The following is a 21409-nucleotide window of genomic DNA, read 5'->3' as shown; positions in this document are numbered from 1 at the left end:
GACATAAATGTAATTCTGGTAGGACAAGGAATATAACTTTTTTTTGATCAACTCTTGGTAAACTGTGATATTGTTTCAGGGGTTGAGTGATATTTTACTTTAATTGTTGTGATATTGCTTCTTAGAAATAACAACAGTGGATAGGGATATAAAAATCCTTTTTTCTTTGATATTGTTTTGGTACACAGTGTGATATTATTGCGCACACATGTTGATATTCTTTTATTGCTTCTTAAAAATAAAACAGTCGATAGGGATTTAAAAATCCTTTTTATTTTGATATTGTTTTGGTACACAATGTGATATTATTGCGTATACAGGTTGATATTGTGTTATTGCTTCCCAAAAATAAAACAGTGGATAAGGATTTAAAAATCTTTTTTACTTTGATATTGTTTTGGTACACAGTGTGATATTATTCCGTACACAGGTTGATATTATTTTATTGCTTCTCAAAAATAACAACAGTAGATATGGATTTAAAAATCCTTTTAACTTTGATACTGTTTTGGTACAAAGTGTGATATTATTGCGCAAACAGGTTGATATTGTTTCTCAACATCCAAAAAAACTTCAGAGGGACAATAAATATTATTAAGAATGATATTGTCTAATATGAACTGTGATATTGTGTAGTATGAGCTGTGATATTTTATTGAGATTGTTGTAATATTGTTTCCTAATAACATCCAATTGTAATGGTAATGTTTATGAATAATGGTGATATTATTTCACATGAAGTGTGATATTGTTTAACAGTATTACACAGTATAATACAGTATAATACAATACGTATACAAGCAAGTGTGATGTTGTGATATTGTTTAAGAATTATGGTGATATTTTTTTAAATGAAGTGTGATATTCTTTCAAATGAAGTGGGATATTATTTAAAAATCACAACAAAATAACATTATTGATTATGCGGTTTTTATAACACTGATAACCAAAAAATGGACAGAATAAAAAATTGTTGCCAGTTGGAACGACATATAAGAAAAAATAATTTGATAGTGTAAGCAAAAAAAAAAAGACGATTGTGCAAAGTTGATGATGTAAACTAGACTTCCTCAGCATGCACAAGCCCTTAATCACTATCAACAAGTGAAAAAATCTGCAAAAAACCGAAACACAAACAACATTAACATAATTTCAGTAGTAAATTTGACAAAATAATTGCAAAAGTGTGATAATGTTGCTAGTGACATGTGATATTTTTTTTAAATGATTTTGATATTGTTTCAAAGTAGAGACCTTTTAAATATGTGATATTGTTTAGTATTGAGATGATATTGTCTACAATCAAGTTTGATGTTCTGATAGTGGTTCACAAGGGTATTGATATTATTTAACATAACGTGTGATATTGATTAGCATGACCTGTGATATTGTTTATCAATGTCACACTTCAGGAACTGTGATATTGTATAACACTTTATGAAACAATATCACACTCGATACAAAACAATATCACAGGCAAAAGTGAAATAATGAATTTCGGTAGACAAATGACTTACATCGGATTCATGATCAAACGAGTGTTGTGATGTGTCAACGGCTAGATTAGGGCTGTTGCGCTTATCGTGATGTGCCATTTGTTTACAATTATTGCAAAATCTTTTCGTCTTTTGTGCCTTTTCAATGGTCTGATCTTTCTTGGACATCAACCTCTTGCCACTACCTTTGTTTTTTGATTGAACAGAGGGTAGTATATGGACCTCAGTTGAGGACTTAACCCCATGGAGCATCTCCAACTCTTGCTGTTTAGTCATTTTTTCAGGACCAGGCTTGAATTTTTGTCTAAATGTCTTCACTAATGAAGTCAGTTCATTTATGTGATTTTCAGGTAGAGATTTGATCAGAGTTAAAGTTGAGTAGAACTCCGACCAGATAGTTGAAATCTGAAGCTTAGTGGCATCTGACGAATAAAAATCATCCAACAATTGACCATGAACATCATACAAGGGCATTTTTCTAGTGTTCTTTGTCCACCTACTGAGAAGATACTTATCAGGTATCTTCTTGGCCCCTTTACCTGATAAAATCTAGATGATGTGTTTGCATATGTATCCCTTCCTCTCAAACATCTTGCATGAACATGTTGCATCAAACGTTGTAGGATTAAATGCTACAGTATAAGTCTTATGGAAGATAGAATCTTCAACATCCAGAAACCTTGTACTGCCCTCCCTTGAGGAATCCCCAGCACTACATGAGTTTAGAGAATCAACGCACTGCTGTTGGAATTCGTAAAAGAGTGCATGCGTGTAAACAGTGGATGCATGAACCTCAAGGCTAAGAAGGGTTTTAGTTTGAGGTAAGGAGTGATCACTATCTCTGTCAAGAGATTTTAGGGTGTGCCGTTGCTGATCCATAACACTCTGAAAGCGCATCCAAAATTCAACAAGTGTGCCATGAGGATTCTCAAGGCGCTTAAAGAAGTTGTTTTTGCTCTCAAAGCGTTGGGTTGTTCTTAAAAGACAACCAAGTGGAATATCACGATAATACGCCGGAATCCAACTTTGCCGCTTGGAAAACAGATATTTCAACCATGCATTATCTTCTAATTGAAACTCACTGATCAACATACACCACTTCTCTTCAAAATCAGAAGGCTCTAGGTCTGAATCCCAAACAACAGAATTCAGACGAGTGACAAAGTCTACGAACATTTGAGCATCCTTAAGACGAGTGACAACGTGCTGCTGCATCAGCCCAAAAAACATGAAACAAACACTTATTCTAGTCAATATCATAGGCATAATAAAAACCTTCCTGGGTTTCATGAAGGGTTTCCAACTAGTCTACGAACATTTGAGCATCCTTAAGACCTATCAAACACTTGATTTCTCTTCCAAAATTCTTAAAGTCAGTCAAACAAGCTCCGATATTTTCATAGCCGTCAACATATTCCTTGACAGACCTGAAAGTAGAGGTTGGGCCAATATTGACCTTGCAATATCAACAATGGTTTGTTTATGTTGAAAAGCAAGGTTTCTACATTTTTTCTGAAATTCTCTATACTTGAGTGGAGAAAAAAGGTGGTTATGGGCAGCATGAAACTGATCAACAACTAAGAGTGGCACTTGAACTTGGTCAATTTCTTTAATAACAAATTTGAAGAAAATCCTAGCTTTACAACCAATCCTTGTAACCTTAGTCTTCTTCGAATAATAGGCCTTGACCATTGGCTCCTCCTCTTCAGCAGTAATAGGTAAAATTATCGGCTTAGAATCCCTAAATCCTTCCCGGTGACAGACAATCAATTTTGTCCTAATATCTCCACTACTACGAAACCTTTTAGTTGAAGATTTTCTTGGTTCAAATCCACATGCTATTGCATAAGTCTCATAAAACTGTATACCCTCATCTAACGTAGTAAAAATTTGTCCTATTGTAGGTGCAAATTCAGTGGCAATATTTCTTACCCACTCCTCAAAATCTCCAGGGGTCCATCAAAGAAAGGCGATTTCCAGCATGCACCTCATCAACATCTATGCATTGTGAGTAGGAACAAGTACCACAGGAACAACAGAAGTATTTTCTACAGCAACAGAGGTTGAGGAAACAAATTATAACAGGGAAAAGGTAACTAGATTATAATATACTTCACACTCTGATACTGTAAAGGAATGCATGTGATATTGTATAGCATAACATGTGATACTTATGTACATAAAATAACTACACATTCATGTACTGCAGGCTCTGATACTGTAAGGGAATGCATGTGATATTGTAGCATAACATATGATACTTATGTACATAAAGTAACAACACATTCATGTACTACAGGCTCTGATACTGTAAAGGAATACATGTGATATTGTGTAGCATAACATGTGATACTTATGTACATAAAGAAACTACACAGTCATGTACTGCAGCCTATGATACTGTAAAGGAATCCATGTGATATTGTGTAGCATAACATGTGATACTCATGTACAGTAAGTAACTACACAGTAATGTATCCTAGTATATTTCAGAATATGATATTATTGTCATTGATATGTGATATTATAAAAGATGACATCCGATTCTAATGAACAGTAATTAGCCAAACAAAATCTATAAAATGTGATACTATTCAGAATAGATTATGATACTCTGCAGAATAAAATGTGATACTAAGGAAATCTGTAATATTAGGATCAAAACTTAATGTCAACACAAAATCTTAATGCAGAATGAACATCAAACGAGGTAGTTTGAAGACATAAAGTAACAAAGCATATATTGAGGAGATGATGAAGAAAGCAGACATTCAGTACATGATTTTAATACGTCAATTAACACGAATTGATGAATCCGTGATTAATGTTGATGAATTAAAACATCAATTATAACAGAAAAGCAGTGATCACACAAACGAATTCAGTCGAAGATACGATAACAACAAAAAATCAGGTAATAAACTAGAAAACAGAATGACAACAATAACACATAAAATAAAACAAACAAACGATGATAAAAAAGAGAGTTATGAAGATACCTGACATTGAGTGTGTTAAGATTGAGGAAAGTGAAAAATATATATGAAAACAGAAGAAATCCGAGATAGTAAACAGTGTGGGATTTATCTGTATACTTCCCTTATTATTAAGGATTATAACGAGTTTATAATGATGAAATCGAGTCATAAAAGAAATTTGCATAAACAAAATAAAGAGATTATGAAATCAACCTTTGGTCCTTGCTAATTCGGCCTAAGAACAATATCGCAATGATATTCACCTATTAGTTGCACCCAAGATGCTCCGAGAAATGCCCCTCAAATTGCTAGAATGAGATCCCCAATTTTCTGTAAATATTAGGGTTTTTGTGTGATTTTCTGATGAGAGAAAATGATGAGCAAAAATTAGTTTAAGAAGAAGAAAACAAATGATCTCCGAATCCCCTTCATATAACCGAAATGGAGGAGTACATTTAGGAAGATATTTTTTTTTTTCTTTCCTCTAATTCGGTTTTGACCGAAAATACCAACCACCTAAATTAGAATATAATCTTCTTATTTTTTGGTTGTTGTTTAAATTGTATATCATGTGTATTATTTATAACTCGTCATATATATTGACATGTATTAATAAGTCCACTTTTAACAGTTGGCAGTCGATATATCAATACCAGTCTGTCAACATATATTATGACAATATTGTATAATATACATTAACCATAAATATCGTATATTTAAGCTAACATTATATACAATAATTAAATATAACATATTATATTCAATTTACGAATTGACAGTTAATTCGTCTCAGCTAATATTATTTAATCGACATTAAATAATCGTCTCATCAACACATTGACTAACTGTTTAGTCATATAAGGCATCAATGTGATTACATTTCCATAACCACATCTCTCAAACACATCCTTTAGGTGTGACCTTTAGGGACCAGTTGATCACCGCCATCTGTATGATAATAACGTCAAACTTTTTAGCAAGCCAACCGTTATTAGGTAATCGTTAATCAACTGATAAAATACGAAGTATACCCTTGTGAACCTGTAAGAGATTTACAAATGTTATCACACTAATTTGTGGAGGACACAAGCTCCAACAAATTCCCACTTGTCCTCACAAGTGTATGTGTGATAACCGATTCTCATATCCTAAAATTTCTCCCACTCAATGTAAAACAATTTGCAAAATCCGTATTCACAAAGGTCGTCTTTTACAAGTGATCTGTATCAAGAGTGGTTTCCCCGACTAGAGAGTAACTTAACTGATAAACGAATCATCATTCGATCATGGCCATACATTTCAGTTACAACTCCTCGAGTGGCCCTGAGAAATAACTATACCTGATAAAGGTTGGATATTTTCCTCAACTCGAGAAATAACTATACCAAAGTCACCCAAAAACTGCCTTAATCTCGCATCTGTGATCGATCAGTCAACCGTTTGACTTATGGCTCGTTGAACCCACCATCAATCGACTGCACAATTTAATAGCCAGAGTTATCAGCTTATTAAGGCGATTACGGACCAAAACAAATATAATGTAATTTAGTTCACTTTGTGGCGTTCAAAGTTGTCAGTACAATCCACATGAAAAACAAAATATTATATTAAAACGATGAACTTATAAATAGTATATGAAAAAGATAATGTATAAAATTCATAATCAATTATTACAACTCAGGAACACGTTTAATTCCCATGGAGATAACGTGCCCTTCATGCTTATCATAAATCAGTAGTAGGATCTGTTACAACATCCTGTTTGGAATTCTTCCTGCTGACCGCAGCACCATTAAGAGTGAAGACGAACTCGGACTGAGATTTTGAATCATCTCGATCCGTTTGGAAGATAGCATCTGCGTAACCAGTTGCGCATAGCTTAGTATCTCCTCCATAGGTCAATACCCAATCCTTAGTCCTCCGTAGGTACATGGATTCTTTTGGTACCGACTCGTCATACTCAATGCATATGCCACGTCTGGACGTGTGCATATCATGGAATACATGATTGATCCTATTGCAGATGCATAAGGAACACGACTCATGCGCTCAATCCCTTCAGGTGTCGTGGGTGACTGAGACTTGCTCAACTGTATCCCAGACGTCATTGGAAGGTTCCCCTTATTGGAGTTGGTCATGCTGAACCTCTCAAGAATCTTATCCTAATCAGACTCCTGACTAAGTGATAACGTCCGTCGTGATCTATCTCGGTAGATACGGATTCCCAAAATGCGTTGTGCCTCACCCAGATCTTTCATCTGGAAATGGTTCTTCAACCATTCTTTAACCGAAGATAGGAGAGCAATGTCATTCCCAATCAAGAGTATGTCATCGACATACAATGTCAAGAATACAATCTTGCTCCCACTCGACTTGATATATAAGCATGGTTCTTCGACCGATCGAGTGAAACCATACTCTTTTATCACTTGGTCGAAACGATGATTCCAACTCCGAGAAGCTTGCTTAAGTCTATAAATGGAACGCTTAAGCTTGCATACTTTCTTAGGATGTTCAGGATCTATAAAACCTTCGGGTTGCACCATGTACAACTCTTCCTCCAAATAACTGTTTAAGAAGGTGGTTTTCACATCCATTTGCCAAATTTCATAGTCATGAAATGCGGCAATCGCTAAGATTATCCGAATGGAACGTAGCTTGACTACAGGTGCAAAAATCTCATCATAATGCAATCCGTGCACTTGAGTGAAACCTTTTGTCACTAGTCGTGCCTTATAGTTATCTGGTTGCGCGTCTACAGAACGCTTTATTTTGTAAAGCCATTTACACTGTAGAGGTTTTACCTTATTAGGTAAATCAACTAGATCCCATACGTCATTCTCATATATAGAGTCCATCTCGGATTGCATGGCTTCGAGCCATAGCTTTGAGTCAGAACAGGCCATAGCACCTTTATAGGTAGCGGATTCATTATTCTTTAGGAGTAAAACGTCATTCTCCTCGACCATACCAATGTATCTGTCCGGAGGATGAGAGACTCTACCCGACCTCCTAGGTTCCTCAGGAATATTAACCGTGTCATCAGTTGGAGGAACAACTTCCTCCATCCGTTCCTCGGTTGTTGGTTTTGGAATCTACGACAGCTCGAAGGTTCTATTACTTGTCTTATTCTCGAGAAATTCTTTCTCTAAGAACGTCGCACTAGCCGCAACCAAAACTCGATGTTCGGTAGGCGAATAGAAGTAATGACCAAATGTTCCTTTTGGATAACCTATAAAGTATGTCTTGACCGATCGCGATCCGATCTTATCCTCGTGTCTCCACTTGACATAAGCCTCGCATCCCCAAACCCGAATAAAGGACAAGTTAGGGACCGTTCCCTTCCACATTTCATATGGAGTCTTGTCGATAGCTTTAGTCGGACTTCGGTTAAGTATAAGAGCAGCTGAAAAAAGAGCAAAACCCCACTCATCATGGATCGAACCATATCAAGTAAGGTTCGATTTCTCCGTTCGGACACACCATTTAATTGAGGTGTTCCCGGTGGAGTTAACTGCAAAACGATTCCACAGTCTTTAAGGTGTTGATCAAACTCATTTGAAAGATATTCGCCACCCCGATCTGAACGGAGTGCTTTAACCTTTCTACCCAGTTGGTTCTCAACCCTGTTCTGGTATTCCTTGAATTTCTCAAAGGACTCACTTTTGTGCTTCATTAAGTAGACATATCCGTATCTACTCAAATCGTCCGTGAAATTGATAAAAAATCTATAGCCATCTCTAGCGGTAATTGACATAGGTCCACAAACATCAGTATGTATGAGTCCTAATAGGTCACTAGCGTGCATTCCAACACCTTTGAAGGAAAATCGAGTCATTTTGCCAATGAGACATGATTCACACGTGCCATATGTAGAAAATTCGAATGTGGGAATAGTCCCATTATCGACGAGTTTCTTTACGCGTTTCTCATTTATGTGTCCCATTCGATAATGCCATAGATAGGTTTGATCTTTGTCACCAACCTTTAATTTCTTATTATTCACGTGTAATACTTCCGTGGTTTGGTCTAAGATGTAAATTCCATTCATGGAAACCGCTTTGCCATAAATCATTTCATTGAAAGAGAAAATACAGCTATTATCCTTTATTGAAAATGCAAAACCGTCTTTAGCAAGTACGAAAACAGAAATAATGTTCTTAGACAAACTGGGTACATAGTAACAGTAATATAAAAATAACTCAAAACCACTAGGGAGTTGGATTACGTATGTTCCCTTCGAGACTGCAGCAACTCGTGCTCCATTCCCGACTCGCAGGTCCACATCACCCTTTTCGAGAGGTATGATGTTCTTTAGGTCCTGCAAATAATTACACAGATGAGAACCACAATCAGTATCAACTACCCAAGTTCCGAAACTTGCATGGTTAATCTCAATCATATGAATATAAGATGACATACCAATAGGAATGACGCGGCCTGCTTTTATGTCCTCACGGTACACGAGACAGTTCCTCCTCCAATGTCCAGTCTTGTGACAATGGTGGCACTCAATGTCACCGCCCTTGCTCTTTGCCTTGCCCTGTGAGCCACTAGTCTCACCAGGCCCACTCTTACCGTTTCATGGCTTCTTGAATTTTGGCTTACCTACAGTTAGGTCGCCTGGAGCTTTGCCCTTACCTTTACCCTTGTTGGAAATTGTGAGAACATCCTGCTTCATGCTCCCACTCAATATCATATCCTTCTCGGTCTGTACGAGAAAGGAGTTTAGCTTATGAGGACTCTTTTTCAAGTCATTCATGTAGTAGTTCGCCCTGAAAAGGGCAAAACCATCGTGAAGAGAATAAAGCATTCGGTCAATGACAATGCTCTCACTGATTTTGCAATCAAGTGCCTCCAATTTCTCGACATTCTCAATCATGTTAAGAATATTTGGGCTAACCGGTTGGCCCTTTTGGAGTTTCGCATCAAAGAAGCTAAAGGTATGCTCATAAGTAACGATCCTCGGTGCTTTTGAAAACTCGTTAGTGAGCGTGGTGAAAATCTTGTTCGCACCTTGGGCAATGAAGCGTCTCTGCAAATTGGTTTCCATTGCAAAGATGTGTACGTTCTTTATCGCACCCGCTTCCATGACGAAATCACTATAAGCAAGTGACTCGTTAACTCCCGCATTGGGGCATGGGTTTACCGGTATTGGCTCAGTTAAGTACTTGAGCTTACCGTCAGCAATGGCAGCATTCCGTAGTCTTTGTCTCCCAGTCCATAAAGTTGGACCCATCATTCTTGATCGCGTGTACTGATTCATGTTGTCCATAAAAACTTTCAGCCAGGACTCGCGTCCAAGTGTGGCACTTGGCATTGGGATTTCGTTATTTCCAGCCATTTGTTGTAATAGTATTATCAAAAATAATCGTGTTCTACACTGCGAAAAGAAGAATAAAAATAATAAGCATGTGCATTGATACGTGCCTAATGTATAGTCTTTTTGGCCTATTTCAGCACGTATTTCTATGCATTTCTATACTGTTTTTATAGTATTTTGCCCCGAATTGGCTACTTTGGTGTATTTGGTCCTTTTTGTAGGAATGATCGCGGAAGTAGCGGAACCATACTCCTTTTCGTCCTTTTTGCATGCATTTAGAGGAGACGGGATTGTCCCAGAGTAAGACATTGCACTTGGAAGTGTCGTTGCACGCATTACGAGGCGTTTGGGTGGAGACGTGAGCTGAATTGAAGATACAAGTGCTTGATCGAGCCGTTTGGTGGTCGATCGAGTGGTTCCTAGGTTCCCTGAGGCTCGATCGAGCTATTCCTTACTCGATCGAGTGTTTGCACATGACCAAGTCCTCGATCGAGTAACCCTTTGGTCGATCGAGGGACTTTTGAGATGATGGTCGATCGAGTGGTCTAATCTACTCGATCGAGAGGTTTTCACAGGCGTGGGCTTTTACTTAGTCCGTGGATGTTTTATTTCGCAAAGTTTTCAGTTTTACTTTCTATTTAAACCTAAGTGAATTAGGTTAATAGACATCTTTTTTATCTATTATTCACTTTTTTACTCACTAAGTTTCCACAGTAGAACTTTTGCTACGTTACTCTTGCTCCTTCAACTGTTACTTTTATTTTTGGGATTATTTCACTCGGACTCGGTTGTTCTTTACGCCGGAATCGCTTAGATTGTAATCTCCTCTCTTCCCTTAATAATAATTAACCTTCTTGTTGCTTTTAATTCTTGTTTATGTTATCGTTCTTTCTTGCCCTAATTTCCGTTATTGAATTCTATTATTATTTCATTATGTCATCTATTTGGGAAATTGTTTTTTTGTTAGTTTTATTAAGAATATGAGTAGCTAAATCCTTTCATGTTGGGATTAGGGGATCTGCGGTAGGAAAATGACGACGTAGCGAATGACACGGACGAATTGATTAAGAGGCTCTGTCACTATAGCGGTTTAATTGTAATTCCCGACCTAGTTGAGTGCACGCTTCTATGTCACCCATTAAACCGGCTACAATTAATCCTGGATCGAAAGATTGGACTAAATAGGCTGCTATAAACAAGATAGACTACCCTAATGAGGACGAAAGTTAAGTTAGTGGTATTTTAGGGTGGGAAGTGGACCGAAAGGACCTTCTAATATCCGTCTCGCATTAGTTAAATCCGAGTCATTTCTTGCTAAGTTGTTGAACTACCGTAGTGAACCGAATTCCGACATGTCCCCCTCTTATTGATAGTTTTAATTCACTTTCCTGCTTTACTTCCCTCTGCTTTATTTCTCTTACCTTTCAACTCCGTAGTTTAGAAACCAAAATTCAATTCAACACCAATTGTTACCATAGGATTAGAAATAGATAGCTGTGTTGCATTACCTCCCTGTGGATTCGATACTCGATTGCCTCTGCTACATTTTTAGTTGAGACCGTTAGGTTTTATTTTTGACAGGTACGCGACAGACGTGTCAAATTTTGGCGTCGTTGCCGGGGAGGCAATTGTTCAATTTACTAGCTGTTTTATTTTTAATTCTTCTTTTAGTTTAAGGAACATCGTTCCTTAGACTATTCTTATATCTTGTCTGTAGTTTCTTCTTATGCGCAGGTCGCAAGGTGGTCCACTACTACCTTTTGATCCCGAGATTGGGAGATCTCTGCACGTAAAAAGGAGACTATTTCAAGAACAACAGGCAGAGGAAGAGCCTAGTTCTCGTGGTAGCTTTTACGAGAACGAGCTTTTCGAAGACAATCCACCGTCTTCTCCAGTTTCCAATTCATCAGTTGAATCTATCACTTTCCCAGATTTTCCCGAAATGGCTGAGGAAGCAACCATTGCTAGTCACTCCGAGCCCACGGCTGACAATCTCTATAAAGGGTTCGAATTACCGGAAGATGCTAGGAAGTTCGAGCCAAAGCCTGCATACATCAATATGGTCGAGAAAAATCAGTTCGGGAGCCGCAATCGAAGATGCGGCTCAAAGATATGGAGACCTTTATTGATTCTTCTTGCTCCATACCCCCACCTACCGGCGTGACGGTGATCGGATAAAAGAAACCATGTTCATCTTCTCACTCCGCGATCTTTGCAAGGGAGTGGTACGGGATTTAGACCGAGTGCTCACGGCATATGCATTGGAATTCGCTAGCATTGGTGTTTTATAAGAAGTACTTCTATCTTGCGAGAACCATCGCCATTAGAGCTCGATAACAAGTTTCAAACAAGGGCCCGACGAGAACTTCCACGAGCCATGGCTTCGTTTTAAGAAACTAGTGCGGACCATACCACATCATGGTTTCGAAAAATGGAGTTTGTGCAACCATTTTTACAATGGTTTATATGATGATCAGAGGGCTATCTTAGATGCAGCAGCCAATGGTCGATTTTCGACAACTTGGGGGCGACCAAGGGATGGAAAATCATAGATGATTTAGCCACTCATAGGGCTGAATATGGGAATTCAAGAGGAAACCAAAGGAGAGCCGCTGAATCCTCTTCAGTAGCCGCATTAGAAGCCCTTACCGCAAGGTTTGACAAGTATGAACTAGGGGGAGCTCTCAAGGGAGGGATGTACCAGGTTAATGCTATGACATACGGTCCTTTCGTGCATGTACGAGGTGTGGGGTAGATGGACATGTCGCCGATTATTGTCCTAGTCCTTATGAGCAATGTCTTGCCTTTCAACATTACGGGAAAAACAACACTCATTACGAGCCGAATATCCACCCCAATTTGAGGTGGAGTAACCAGAACGTACTCAACCCCACCGCCCCTCCAAATCACCGTAATGACCCTATATTCCTCCACACCAGAAGCAACAAGGCTATCAGAAGCCTCCGTCTTTCAACCCTCCTAACCAAGGTGCTTCGTCATCTAGTGGGGTGAGTGAGATAGGTGAGTTAAAGTCCATGATGCAGTCCATTGCAAAGCAATTACAACAGAAGGACACGGCATTCAAGGCACTTGAGACTCAAGTTGCCCAACTGGCTGAAAATCAATCTTCAAGGAAGCCTGGTCATTTACCGACTCAAAATGACAAGAACCCAAATGAGACGGTACATCTGATAGAGTTGAGGAGCGGTCTTTCTTATGAGGGACCGGAAGTACAGAAATCAGACCGAGGGAAGTCGGCGATGATGATGAACAGTGTTCGTTAAGAGAAAAGGACTCACGACAAATGAGTTACTCGATCGATCAAGTCGATGCTCGATCGAGTGGAAATGGTGAAGAATCGGTCGATCGAGTAGAGTTCCGCTCGATCGAGTGAAGAGAAGATGAGGTTGGTCGATCGAGTGGTAAGTTTGCTCGATCGATCGACACTGGTGAAGAAAGCGCTCGATCGAGTGAGCACATTGCTCGATCGAGTGATATTGCTGACGGGAAGCTTATTCGAGAGCCTGCTAGTGCTCGTTTAAGCGAGGAATTACCAGAAAGACCTCGTTCGAGAGGTAAGAAGCGTCCAAAGGATACCGAACTTGCTCCGGAAGACACTTTGGAAGCGAGAAACAAGGGTCTCGAAATACCAATTACGGTTCCCTTCCGAGGCGGCTACGAGAATACCAAAGTTAATCAACAGTTTGGCAAATTTGTTGAACTTTTGAAGAGTTTGGAAGTTTCCGTGCCGTTCGAATTGAATTTTGACCAAGGTACCCTCTTATTTAAAATTTATGAAAGAAATTTTAGCACGTAAGAGGACTATTAATGATAATGAGACCGTAGCTTTGACGGAGGGGGGTCACCCTATCTCAAAATAAGCTACCTCCTAAGCAATCGGACCGGGTAGTTTTTCGATCCCTTGTCACATCGGTATGCAATTGATTGATAATGCGCTATGCGATTTAGGCGCTAGCGTAAGTGTTTTACCTTTGTCTCTAGCTAAGAGACTTGGTGTGACAAAGCTGAGTTGCACCAACATGACTGTCCAGATGGCCGACCGTAGTTTATCACGGCCACTAGGTGTAGCAGAAGACGTACCTGTTCAGATCGGGAAGTTCTTTATTCCCGTTGATTTTGTCGTCTTAGATATCCCCGAAGATGTGTACACCCCTATCATTTTAGGGAGACCATTTTTGTCCACTGCCCGTGCAGTGATAGACGTCGGGGGGAAGACTTTGACCTTTCAGGTAGGGGACGAGGAGCTGACTTTTCATCAGTCCAAGTTCCGGAGGGCTCCCATGCAAGCTTAGCCTTGCAATGCCCTCTCTTCTGTTGACCCTATTATTGACACTCCAGATGAAAATTTGGAGAATATTCTTTGTTATTGCTAACCCTCCGCCTCATACTGAGAGCAAAAAGGAGGAAAATTCGTCTGTTTTCCTTACTGCAGGTACGGATGAAGGCAAGAAAGGAGCTGTCAAGGGACATGGTGCAACCATTATCAATCAAACTGGAGCCAAGGATGCCAAAGAAGATGACAGAGGGGCAAGAACGAAGACAGTTCGAACCTACATAGATTGGAACTATGTTCCTCCTCCTCTTGCAAACAGTAATTCATGCTCATGGAAATCAAAGAGGACGGTCAGCATCGCTGAAGTGACGTCCTCCAGTCAGAAGCCCACCAAGGGGCCTGAAATTCTTTTCGATGGGAATTAAACGGGGAAATGCCCCGTGTAACAAATTGTAATAGATATTTGTTTGAATTTCTTTTGAATTTCTTTATTACGTTTTTAATTAGGACAATTAGTTTAGACAATCCTTTAGCTTAGACTGAGACTATAGACTGTGTTTTCTGCGTATTTGGTATTTTGGGATGTGTTTGGATATGTTTTACGCGAGGTTTGGGAAGATTCACGCAATTCGAGGAAGAAGGGACGAACTTCAAAGAGTCTACACGAGGAAGTCCTCGATCGAGTACTTTTTGTACTCGATCGAGTGGAAAATGGGTCGATCGAGCCGTCAGTTACTCGATCGAGAAAAGCCAAAGAGGAACAGGTCGATCGAGAGGGTTCTTACTCGATCGAGCAAAGGGGACAACAAAAGTCCTCGATCGAGTGATTAAAACCACTCGATCGAGTGAAATGAACAGTGGACGGGAGTTTTCTTTCTTAAAACTCTTATTTTCCTAATTCTATTTCATTTCACTTCTAATTTCCGTCTAACTCCCCCTTAATGTGCGATTGATTTCTCCCCAAATCCCCAATTTTATTGCCCAAAATCTCCAAATCCACCACCTACAATCCCTTCATAGCTAATTAATCTTCAATAGCCCCTTTTTTCCCCCTCTTTTGTGCTTGTTTTCGCGGTTTTTAAAGGGAATTAGGGTTCGCGGGTTTTTCAATCGAAAATCCGCCTTTGTTGCTTGTTATTTGAAGTTTAATTGCTTGTATAGGATCATCATTATCAAGTAAGTGTTTCTTTCACACTCTTTGCATTTTCTCTTCAATTAATTCGATTTTCATGAGGTGATTTGAATTAGGGTTCGAAAATCCCATGTCTAGTCGATTTGTTTCGATTTATTTGTGTTTATTTACCCTTGATTAGCTTGTTGATGATCTTACCCCAATTCCCCACTGTTTCCACTTGTTTAATTCGAAATTCGCGCAAGATTTCGCGACTAGGGCTTCTCAGTCGAATTTTTCGACTGCTAGACGGTTTTTATGCTGCCATGCTCCGTTTAGCTTCAGTCCATGCTTCCTTGCTACTGTTGTTAACTATTTTTCCGTCCCCTGTCGCCATTACATGCCATAAATAATCGGAAATCTTGCCCTGCGAGTCAACCTTTTCGCCTGCTAGTAGACTATATGTTGCCATATGCCGTTCTTTGCTCATTTCGGTCTCTATCGGCGGTCATCTTGTGTCTTTTATTCAAGACTCGCATAATGAATTTCGAAGTTTTGAGGAATTGTTGGGTTTTACTTCTTTGTAAGTCGATTTGTTTCGACGATAGGGCCATTATTTTTGTCACATGTTGGTTAACGGTTGTTTTAACCACGGTTAGCAGCATCTTCTCTTATCATGCCCTTTTACATTTGCAGGATGGATGCTAGTTCTTTGCCTTCTACTAGTACGTCCTCCGGCCGTCATGAGCGAGTCGGTGGTCCTTTGTCACCACTACTTCGCCCTGGTTACCACCATAGTTCATTCTTGTCTCCGCCTCTACCCGGACCTTTGTTCATCTTTGGGAACGAGGATTCATCCCTCGTTTTCCGTCTCCTGGCATGGCACCACCGAGGCCACATCGGCAGCTAGCCGATTAGCCATCACCTCCGGCCCATCGGCGGCTACGGCTACGACTACGGCTACGGCTACAGCTACGGGAGAGGCGACCTCACACCTTTACGGCGGATGCCCACGGTACATTGCGAGATGAGACGGGATATGGCTTTGGCGTATTCCCGCTCTACGAGTTCCATATCCGAGCCGCGACCGATTCGAGAGGGGTGGCCACATCCCTCCTTCTACCGATACCCGGCGGACGGGTACCCTCCACTACCTTCGACTCGAGGAGGAGGCGGAGGAGACACCGGCACGAGAGGTGCGATTCACGGGCCGAGCGTGCGGCACACGAGCTGCCGAGAGAGGAGGCGAGTGACCCTCCGTTCGTGCCCGGTCCAGGAGGATCACTGGAGATGACGACCGAGTCCCCCCTTGTTTGTTCTTTGGTTTGGGAGACCGTTTTGTTGAGTCGAGTGCCGAGAGAGACGGCGGTGCCGACGACGAGTAGCTACTGGTTTACTCACTTCCCCAGAGAGGCCAGAGAGGAGACCGTTCTCTGGCTGGTTTGGGGAAGTTCGTGTTTTGTATGTTCTCTTACTCTTTTTATTTCGTCTCCTTTATTTTCCTTTTATTGGTTGTATACTCCCATCCCCCATTTTTCTGCTGGTGTATGCTGGAGGACAACGAGGGCATTGTCCGTTTTGGTTTGGGGAGGGTATTGCATCCTTTTGAGTCTGCATCTGCATTTGTTTTGCATTCACGTTTAATTTTTCAGTTTGCATTTGTTGTTTATTTTCATAAAAATCAAAAATCCAAAAAATTAGAAAATGTCAAAATTCAAAAAATTTCACGTTTATTTTTGCATTTAGGTTGAGTCGGAACGGTAGATTCCCGTGATGAAATTGCACTTTAACTTGTCAATTTACTTGAGCCTTGCACCTTATTTATAGTTTTTAGCTTTGTCATACGCATAATCTACGAATTTCTGTTCAAATAATAGTGATTTGTCTAGACTTGACCTATTAAGCGGCAAACTACTTAAAAATTCGAGTTTTAGAGCCATAATCGGTGACATTCATGACCAGTTCATTAGGAATTTTGAGAGTAGTACTCCTTGCATAGCATGTTTGTCTCATTTGCACATTTATGACATTTAATTTCTCGTCAAATGCACATATTCGGGTTTGTGATTGGTGTCACATGCAGGGAGGGTCTGGCAAATTCCCCTTTCTTTACATCTTTCACCCATTTAGCTCCACATTGACCAAAACTTGCCTTTTTGACCCATTAGCCACATTCCAAACTAAGCCTGCCTAGTCAAGCTAGTTAGTCTGTCCTTTTGTGGTATGTTTTTCGTTGCAGTTTGGTCCGTAATTCCCGTTTGGAGTTCGTGTTTGTATTAAGGAAGGAGAGAAAAAAAAAGTATTGAAAAAGAAAAAAAAAGAAACGTGAAAGAAAGAAAAGAAAAAAAAAGAAAATGAAAAAATGATGAGGATTCACGTATACAGTGAACAAAAAGAAAAAAAAAATTTTGTGAAAAGTTGTACCCTCTTGTCAGAGTTGAGAAGATGTTTGAGGATGTACAATTGAAAAAGGTTGTTTGTTCAGTTAGTATCTTGACGGTGTTTAAAAAAAGGGAACTTTGTGACCGTCTAACTCCTCCACTCTTATTCTATAATTTTTGAGAAGATTGTGCTTTGAGTCTAGTGAGTTTTGTGCCAAGTGAAGGGCACCTGTGTTTAGTCTTTCAGTCAGTTGAGATCCGGATGGTTTGTTGTGGTCCTGTTAGGAACTAGCTTGACGCTTTTACCTCCACATTTCCATAACTTGTTTTGCCTTTTCTCACCTGAACCTCACTATTCCCATATTATTTGCAAATCCTCGGCTGTGACGGACATTATTGGTTGGAGTGTGTGCATTAGTACTTGAATTGTCTTTCATTTTTGTTGCATGCATGCTATGTAGGTCGCAGATAGGTGAGTGACTGTCTTTTCTTCTCTCTTTTACATATAACATTTGCCCTTTGCTTCATGAGAGAAGAGTGACCACGTGAGAGTCCGATTTTGTTGGTCTTGCAAGGTCGATAGGTCGCTTTATTTACGAACGACTTATAATTCATTTGCGTATTGACTACTTAACTTTAACTGTTGATCTTCGTTGCATTAAATTGGTTCAAGTAGACAAGTTAAGCTAGCTCTGAGTTATCATTTCCGTTCCATTAGTTTAGTTTTGAGTTTACTCGAGGGCGAGTAAAGGTTTGGTTTGGGGAGATTTGATACGTGCCTAATGTATAGTCTTTTTGACCTATTTCAAAGACGTATTTCTATGCATTTCTATCTTTGTTTTTATAGTATTTTGCCCCGAATTGGCTACTTTGGTGTATTTGGTCCTTTTTGTAGGAATGATCGCGGAAGTAGCGGAACCATACTCCTTTTCGTCCTTTTTGCATGCATTTAGAGGAGACGGGATTGTCCCAAAGTAAGACATTGCACTTGGAAGTGTCGTTGCACGCATTACGAGGCGTTTGGGTGGAGACGTGAGCTGAATTGAAGATACAAGTGCTTGATCGAGCCGTTTGGTGGTCGATCGAGTGGTTCCTAGGTTCCCTGAGGCTCGATCGAGCTATTCCTTACTCGATCGAGTAAAATTTGCACATGACCAAGTCCTCGATCGAGTAACCCGCCTTTGGTCGATCGAGGGACTTATTTGAGATGATGGTCGATCGAGTGGTCTAATCTACTCGATCGAGAGGTTTTCACGGGCGTGGGCTTTTACTTAGTCCGTGGATGTTTTATTTCGCAAGTTTTCAGTTTTACTTTCTATTTAAACCTAAGTGAATTAGGTTAATAGACATCTTTTTTATCTATTATTCACTTTTTTACTCACTAAGTTTCCACAGTAGAACTTTTGCTACGTTACTCTTGCTCCTTCAATTTGTTACTTTTATTTTTGGGATTATTTCACTCGGACTCGGTTGTTCTTTACGCCGGAATCGCTTAGATTGTAATCTCCTCTCTTCCCTTAATAATAATTAACCTTCTTGTTGCTTTTAATTCTTGTTTATGTTATCGTTCTTTCTTGCCCTAATTTCCGTTATTGAATTCTATTATTATTTCATTATGTCATCTTTGGGAAATTGTTTGTCGTTAGTTTTATTAAGAATATGAGTAGCTAAATCCTTTCATGTTGGGATTAGGGGATCTGCGGTAGGAAAATGACGACGTAGCGAATGACCTGGACGAATTGATTAAGAGGCTCTGTCACTATAGCAATTTAACTGTAATTCCCGACCTAGTTGAGTGCACGCTTCTATGTCACCCATTAAATTGGCTACAATTAATCCTGGATCGAAAGATTGGACTAAATAGGCTGCTATAAACAGATAGACTACCCTAATGAGGACGAAAGTTAAGTTAGTGGTATTTTAGGGTGGGAAGTGGACCGAAAGGACCTTCTAATATCCGTCTCGCATTAGTTCGTCCGAGTCATTTTCTTGCTAAGTTGTTGAACTACCGTAGTGAACCGAATTCCCGACATGTCCCCCTCTTATTGATAGTTTTAATTCACTTTCCTGCTTTACTCCCTCTTGCTTTATTTCTCTTACCTTTCAACTCCGTAGTTTAGAAACCAAAATTCAATTCAACACCAATTGTTACCATAGGATTAGAAATAGATAGCTGTGTTGCATTACCTCCCTGTGGATTCGATACTCGACTGCCTCTGCTACATTTTTAGTTGAGACCGTTAGGTTTTATTTTTGACAGGTACGCGACAGACGTGTCATGCATCGTTTTGATTTTAAGTCTAATGATCTAATGTCATAACGCGAAGACTCAAGCCTTTATACAATTGACCTCCCTTAAGAATTATATAAATGATCCCAAGACTCAATTATCTATAAATTGATAAGCCAACCTTTTGGCTAATTCTACTGTTAGAATTCTTGGTCGATAAATTTCTGTAAATTCTATCTTTAGTCCATCATAATCACGAGAAACTCTTCAGACTATAATGTTGAGATAAACTAAGTCAACACAAACTACTTACCCAACGTAGAAAGGGTCATATTATGCTTACCGACGAAGAAGGGATTCATAGTTGTTTACCCTTATAAAGACTAATCTCAATTTCCGTTTTAGAGGAAGATCCCATCAACTTCGTTTTAATTCATTTTAAGTGAACTAATATCTAGCATGCGAGAATGAATAAACTAAGGTGATGGCTTAATAAACATGTGACATCTGTATGTCTATGAAAACTAACATACAACCTATATGTGTCAATTTTCATGCATTTTAGTAGGTGGTTTGGTTTTAGGCGGAATATGATGCATTAACTAGCATGTGAATGAAAAGCAATAAGAATGGTAAAACGTAAAACAAAAAAAAGTCCTAGTGTGGCCTATCCTATCAAAATGAACATAAATACAACTTTGGAATCCATCCTTGGACCCAAGAAGCTTGTCTTGATGTTCCATCTTGATCCATGTAGCGGGAGTGAGCTCCAATCTCCATCTTTAGTCTTCTCAAAAAATACATAATAAACCTATTTACATTCTAATTTCAAAACCGTAATAAATAAAGAAAACCAAACGGAGATACGAGATCTCAAATTACATTGAAAATTATGTTCCCACCATTACGAAAACATAATTTGACTAAGGCCACACTAGGTATTACAAATTACAACCGATTGCAAAAATACGTAAATAAAACCATTCAACGATTCATTCAACTGAAATAAAATGCATCAACTAAAAAAAATTAAACATACAAGACATAATTCTTTAACTATGTAGATTAATTTTATCCAAACCATCTATTTAATTGATCAAATTAAGTGACAATTCCTCAATTAATCACATTAAATTTAATCTTAATTCATATTAAACTTGTAATATGAATTTAATCCATCAATATTTTAAACTTCTTTAAAATAATTAGGTATCTTAAAATTGTGAACCGTTTCACAAAAATTAATCATACATTGTAAATGTAATGTATAATTAATATTGGCCAAAACAACAAAGAAAAAAAATATTTCTTTAAAATTTATCTCGGTAAAACCGAGACATCCAAAAAAAACTCTTTCTCGGTTTTTCAGCAAAAACCGAAAGAAAAAAAAACAGAAAGAAAAAAAACAGAATTTTTTTTTTATAATTCTGCCAGTACGTGAACAGTAACAGAAACGAAATTTTTTTTTTTTTTTACGGCTAAAAAAAATAAGAACCCTAATGCCTCCTTTTTTTGTTTTTCTTTTGCGGCAAAAATGCCCTAAAAGAAAAAAAACCCGATGAAGAAAATCGTTTATAGTTGCTATTAGAACATGAT

General features: G+C 38.9%; 2 protein-coding genes across 2 annotated transcripts; both read right to left on the bottom strand.

Moving 5' to 3' along the window:
* Nucleotides 1–1087: 1087 nt before the first annotated feature.
* LOC141632264 (uncharacterized) lies at nucleotides 1088–1970 on the bottom strand. Its single transcript, XM_074444825.1, has 2 exons — nucleotides 1518–1970; nucleotides 1088–1114 (listed from the first exon to the last, which is right to left on the bottom strand). The coding sequence occupies exons 1-2, from the start codon at nucleotides 1968–1970 to the stop codon at nucleotides 1088–1090; spliced, it is 480 nt and encodes a 159-aa protein (XP_074300926.1).
* Nucleotides 1971–2045: 75 nt separating this feature from the next.
* Nucleotides 2046–4502, bottom strand: LOC141632263 (protein FAR1-RELATED SEQUENCE 6-like). Its single transcript, XM_074444824.1, has 4 exons — nucleotides 4496–4502; nucleotides 3025–3370; nucleotides 2809–2923; nucleotides 2046–2705 (listed from the first exon to the last, which is right to left on the bottom strand). Exons 1-4 carry the CDS (start codon nucleotides 4500–4502, stop codon nucleotides 2046–2048), a joined length of 1128 nt encoding a protein of 375 aa, XP_074300925.1.
* Between the last annotated feature and the right edge of the window lie 16907 nt (nucleotides 4503–21409).

This window comes from Silene latifolia, chromosome Y, assembly GCF_048544455.1.
Source record: "Silene latifolia isolate original U9 population chromosome Y, ASM4854445v1, whole genome shotgun sequence".
In the NCBI taxonomy this organism is placed as follows: domain Eukaryota; kingdom Viridiplantae; phylum Streptophyta; class Magnoliopsida; order Caryophyllales; family Caryophyllaceae; genus Silene; species Silene latifolia.
This window is presented reverse-complemented; position numbering and strand designations above follow the sequence as displayed.